Below are 6,000 nucleotides of genomic sequence, written 5' to 3'. Positions count from 1 at the left end.
TCAAACGAAGCCGACATTTCGCGCCATTCACAATGCCGGCCTGTGTTGTATGTATGTTTCGGCGCGAAAAGGGGATCGTCCGATGTTGTCAGAGGAAAATGTTTCTTTTTTTTTTTTAATGTCACTGCCAGTTGGACAACTGTGAATTCAACCAAAATTCGTGGAAGCTTACGTGCAATTATCGCTGTGCTGTCCGGAAAGGAGAAGGTAAGGATTGACCCAAACTCGCTCTTGTAACAGTCCAGAATGGCACGATGCGTGAACCTTCCCCACCGCCATTGTTTTGATTTCGTCCCGTCGCCGCGCGGTTTACTCGCAGGCAAGCTCATTCATGTTTAGTCTCCCGGGGACTATGGCTTCGTAGACAGGTCACAATGCGACTTACAGGTCCACGAAAGTAATTGTCAACAACTACGGACTGAACTCCAGAATGGCGGAGTGATTATTTACCGCTGAGAGGACCGAGGTTCACCGAGCAAAATGGCTGGCTAGAAGTTTTGGATCTGTGACGTCAGACTCTCAGAACGCGGCCATTACGTCATCGGCCAGCGCGGCGGGGAAAGGAGGAGAGCGCGAAGTTCAAACGTGTCTACAGGGTCATATTAGGCGGATCAATGTAAAAATTGACGTACATCAACTTTTTAATGAGTAAACTACTGGAAAATAATGAATTGAAAATTTTCTGATGCTGTCCTTTAAAGAAATAAGATTTTTTGAACACCTCACTGCCCGTTCTAAGGACTGCACCACTTTATTGAAGCATGCAATTTGGATGAGTGACAACAGCAGGGTTTTGAACTCTGTATCTGGAGACAGGGTCATGCGCCAATCAGTTTCCGCTGTGTTAGCTCAGTTCAGGGCTCGAAATACCACCTGCATATGCACGTTAGTGCAGGTAAAACTGGATCTGTGCAGGTATTTCTGGTGTCTACCTGCACCTAACCTGCATTGGCCCATGTACTGGGTTTTATACATAAATGTCATATGATGTAGGTGTATGTGGATTGTTATTAGCTGCATTGACTGTTACCACCTATAAAGTATAGAAGAAAAAATAGCAATGGTTCCTGAACAATTTTAGTATGATCCATACTCAGAGTGGTGCAGGTAAAATTTGCTTGGTGCAGGTGATTTTCAACATTGCCTGCACCAGTGCAGGTATGCAGAAAAAAGTATTTCGAGCCCTGTCAGTTGAATGTCAACTGACTCAGATCTGACTGTTGTCTGTTTTCCCACACACAGAGTGAGAAAGACCTCTGCAGCACACCAGAAGATTCGGTGAGCTAATCATGCTGAATATTTTTTTTTATATTTAGTCACATAGTATCATTCAAATTAATTTGTAATATTGATGCATTTGCTTGGGTTTTCATACATGTTTGGGTCTATCAGTAGTATCAGTGGTGTACTATAAAACTTAAAATGTTTGTAGTGGTTTTATTATATATAATGTGTGAATTGTAAGAACCGTGAAAATTGACCACTGCAAAAATCTCCCTCCTAGTTTTACTGTGAAATATAAACCATCATGAAAAGAAATGCATTTACAGTACTTAAATGGCTGTTCTTTTCCAGAGAGTTGAGTTGACCCGTGAGTATCACTGGTTGGAGACCCTGATCCTACCCCCCCTACTGAAGAGGAGCCCAGCTGCACCCTTCCTCACAGAGTACTACCCTGACGGGGTCGGACTTAGCCCCACCAGTGCCCCCCCTCCCACACAGAGGGGCGGCAAATCCAAGGTCAATGGGTCAAAAGGTAGGTCAAATATTTATTTATAATTGATTTTTCTGAAAATTTGTAGAAGAACAATGAAGTCAAGGTATAATCTTTTTCTTTGGACTTTATCCTTAAGTGCTTTAATAGGAAAGGTCTGCAAACACGTTGCAAAAGTATAGACTGATCCTGAATGTCTATCACAATTAGTGGTTCAACCAATGACAGTATGGCAATTAGTGTTTTGACCAATGAGAGGCCATTTCCTTTATTTGAACTAGAATCTGTATCTTATCTTCTTTGCTAGGTGCTGAAGACAGTGATGATGAAGACCATGTCCCTAATAGTAAGTCTTCATACATGAATTTTAACAAGATGTAGACATGATATTTAATACGCCAAAAAGTATTTACTCAAGTAACTGGATATGGTTTCACTGTGTCACTGACAACGGATAGTGGATTCTATCCGAAACGTCTGACCGTTTCCAAAACCATATCCAGTTGCTTGAGTAAATACTTTTCCTTGGTAAATATCTTATTACCTGGATGTCTAACCTACATCGACATATGATATTTAATGTTTTCTTGTGTTGGACTTGTGCTGTTTTTTCCAGCAATGGAGCAAATTTTTTTACAATTCTGGTGTCTTGTGTCATTGGTGGTTTGTGCCTGTCTTTTCTAACAGTGAAGCAATTTTTGTTGTTCTATGTAATTCCAGGTCTGTTCCTGTGTTTTCTTACAATAATGCAAAATTATGACATTTTTTTGTCCTATGTAGTGCCTGTTCAATGCCTGACTTAGGAAATGTTGTTGTTCTATATAGTGCCAGGTCTGAGCCTGCTTTTTTTTGTAACATGTTGTTGTCCCATGTAGTTCCAGGTCTGTGCCTGTCTTTTTGTGCAGTGAAGCAAAAGTTCAAAATTTTGTTGTCTTTGTAGTTCCTTTTCTGTGCCTGTCTATAAATTTTGTTGCCCTATTTAGTTCCAGGACTGTGCCCGTATTTCCAGCCCTTCTACCAGCCCAACGAGAACGGTAAAGCGCTGTGTATCCGCCCTGACGTGATGGAATACGACGAGGTACAAGAGTTCCCAGAGTTTGGAAGGGAACAAACGCTCTACCTGGCACTCAGGAACCTCACTATAGCACTCTGGACTCTTAACTGTAAGGTTAGTAACCTGCTCACCCCTATATCAAATGGTTTGGACTGTTTTGTTTGTTCTCCAAGGGAAGATTCCATTGTACCACAGGGGTGATATAAATAAAGAAAACTTATGATTTGTAGAACAGAGTTTGGGAGGAAACAAACACTCTACCTAGCACTCAGGAACCTCACTATAGCACTCTGGACTCTCAACTGTAAGGTAAGTAACCTACTCACCCCTACACCAAACGGTTTGGACTAGTCTCATCTTGCTGAGGACTATTCCATTACAAACAAAGGGATGATAAAAATCAAGACAGAAATTTGATTTGAATGTGCTGAAAAAAATGGGGAAAAAAAATTCAGATGCCATACCTCACCCCTATAGTACATGGTCTGGACCAGTCTTTTCATTCTGCATAGTATTATTTGTGGAAGATTTCATTACTCTCATGTCCCTAATAAACGTACCGGGACGTTTATTTTTTTCAGCCTCACAATCCACCCGGTACGTTCTTATTTTGGACGGTACGTTTATTTTTTTTCTGAAAATTGGGGCTTTGCTAAGCCAAGACCCTCAAAGAATTGAAATTTTGGGGGTTTCTGCCCATATTTCCGCGGTATTTTTGCTCAAAATTCCCTATTTTTCGGGCGAAATTGCGCGGATTTCCATGAGCGTACGCGGTACTCTTTCGGTGATTTCGGTCGATCTCGCTATGACGCTACGAAGTAAATGTTGTTCTTGGGGGAAAATAAAACACCACAATGACGTTATGAAATACAATTTTTACATAAATAACTTTTAGTTTTAATTTAGTAGTAGTTTACAGTCTCTGTTTACATCGTAAACCAGCACCTTGCACGAGGAATTTCCCGCCGGTCTTGTGGTTCCATGCGCTTTCGGCAGCGAGGCGGAAGAGTGATTCCTTCACATAATAATTGCTGGACGTAAAAATAACAACTATAACTTCGTTTCCCTTGTGATATGAGTTTTGACGCCGCAAATTCTCACAAACGACAGGAATTCGTCGGTAAAAACAGCAAGTTCATAATCATTTCTAAGCCACAGCTTTCCTTTGTAGATGCATGTGCCATTATGCCGAGATGGTCACGTCGAAATAAAACTTTCTCTACGTAGGATTTTTTCTTTGACAAAAATCAACCTTAGTCTAGTTTTCACATAAATAACTTTCATTTAATAGATTTCAATCGTTTTTATACCGTAATCACTGTATTTTATGCTACACATCAGAAATCTTGCAGCGGTATTTTACCTTGCTAAAAGTGGAGTCGTCCACTGACCCCTAGTGACCTTGTTTATCAGCTGCTGCGACGCCATGTTCGAGAATAACGCCAAGACGGAGGTTTCCATTTTTGGCCCGCGGAATACGAAAATTGGGACAGATTACATGCATTTGAAGAACATAAAACATCAGATACATGAACGGACGGTCTATTTGTAAAATCTGCCCATATAGCCTTCCAGTCTGCACAGAAATGACGATGTAGAGAAGGGTAGAAGTGCAAAGAGTCTGAGAAAAAAACGCCACGTAAATTCAACAACACTTCGCATAAAATCACATAATTTTGTACAATGTTTCCTTTATTCAATGTCTCCTTCATAAAAAGTCCAAGTTGAACCGACATTTTGCTGATGTAGTACAGAAAAAAAACGTGATCCCCTCGTGGATAATTTACTATTTAGCGCAGTGTAACGCGGCCGGCCATGTGCCCGTGGCGGCCGCGAGTGTTGGCATAGCGGCCGGACTGAAAATCGTCTGGCCGCGACCGCATTCGACAGGTGACCGCTATAGACTATTTCTTAATGCTTAGGTCAACGGGAAAAATCCAAGGGACCGACGAAAACTGACCGAATGGCCAGTTATCGGCCCCTATACTCAGGTGACCCCTAAGGCAGGTTTCACTGCGAATTTTTACCTTTTATTAAAAAATTGAGAAAACATCACGATTCGAACAAGATATCTATAGTTCTTCTGCTCATCATTTATAGAACTATCTGATGTGGTTCTTAGGCATAAATGAATAGAAAGACCTACCTGCTTACCTGCTACAGAAGTAGCATGGTCACAGTTAAATACATGTCAATTTGGTAATTTTCCGGGGGGTATGTTTATTCCGGGGGGTACGTTTATTAGATATTGACAATTTGTCCGGGGGGTATGTTTATTCCGGAGGGTATGTTTATTAGGGACATGAGAGTATATACACAGGAGTGGTAGAAAATAAGAAGAATAATTAATTTGAAACATCCTGTGTAGGATCAAAAATTACCACACATTTGTTATAGATACAGTTATCTTTAAAAATACCACTTCTCTTAATTCCTACATGCAGTGGTAGGATGTTTTCCCTTTATTTATCATATTGATATATAGGGACTAAATTGATCCAATGTTTTCAAACATTCCCCTGTTTTGTCGTATAAATGTATGTTATAATCGATGAACTGTTTCAGTGGTCACAATTGTTAACTGGACTCCGATCCCTCTTATACTAGGGAATAACTCACGCCTTTCCACACAGATGTAGATCACTTGGTGACAATGTGTATTCACTCAGATGGTCTCGTACTGGAATGCCCCCCAAGCCTCAGTCCGCATGCGTCGACTGTTCCATCAGTGAGGGGGGACTCAACCATTCTAAATTAACTAACATTCCCCCTTTTTTGTGTTCTTTTTTTTTTTTTTTTTTGGCTACTCTACATAAACGTTATATAAGTTTAAACAAAGAAATCTGTTAACAGTCTATAACAGTCTAAAACTAGAAAACTATAAAGGTGACATAATTTTGAATACTACACAAAAACTATTTTTGGAATTAATACTTACTAAGTTCTAACGAGAGTAAATAAACTAGGAAGGTGGATGAACATATCAGACTTTCTTAACATATCAATGTAAACTGTCTCTTCTACATACTAGTGCAAAACAACCAATACCTTCTTCTCATCACAACTGTGTGCTGGTAACAACACTCTTTTCAGTGTATTACGATATACTTGCAATACAAAATGCTCTTCAAAAGTGTCATACAAAATACTTGTCTCATCACAAGAGTAATACAATAAACTGTCTTGTCTCATCACCACAAAATACTTGTCTCATCACATAAGAGTAATACAA

At 40.1% G+C, this 6,000-nt stretch overlaps 1 protein-coding gene across 1 annotated transcript in view; it reads left to right on the top strand.

The window, feature by feature from the left end:
- LOC118404121 (lysine-specific histone demethylase 1B-like) overlaps positions 1 to 6,000 on the top strand; it is a 29,656-nt gene that overhangs the window by 5,544 nt on the left and 18,112 nt on the right. The window contains exons 5-8 of the mRNA XM_035803113.1: positions 1,243 to 1,278; positions 1,576 to 1,756; positions 2,022 to 2,060; positions 2,698 to 2,882. Coding sequence (XP_035659006.1) covers positions 1,243 to 1,278; positions 1,576 to 1,756; positions 2,022 to 2,060; positions 2,698 to 2,882 — 441 coding nt within the window. The remainder of the gene's footprint in view (positions 1 to 1,242; positions 1,279 to 1,575; positions 1,757 to 2,021; positions 2,061 to 2,697; positions 2,883 to 6,000) is intronic.

This window comes from Branchiostoma floridae, chromosome 17, assembly GCF_000003815.2.
Source record: "Branchiostoma floridae strain S238N-H82 chromosome 17, Bfl_VNyyK, whole genome shotgun sequence".
Lineage (NCBI taxonomy): Eukaryota > Metazoa > Chordata > Leptocardii > Amphioxiformes > Branchiostomatidae > Branchiostoma > Branchiostoma floridae.
Note: the sequence above shows the minus strand (reverse complement) of the source record. Positions and strands in the feature narration are given on the sequence as shown.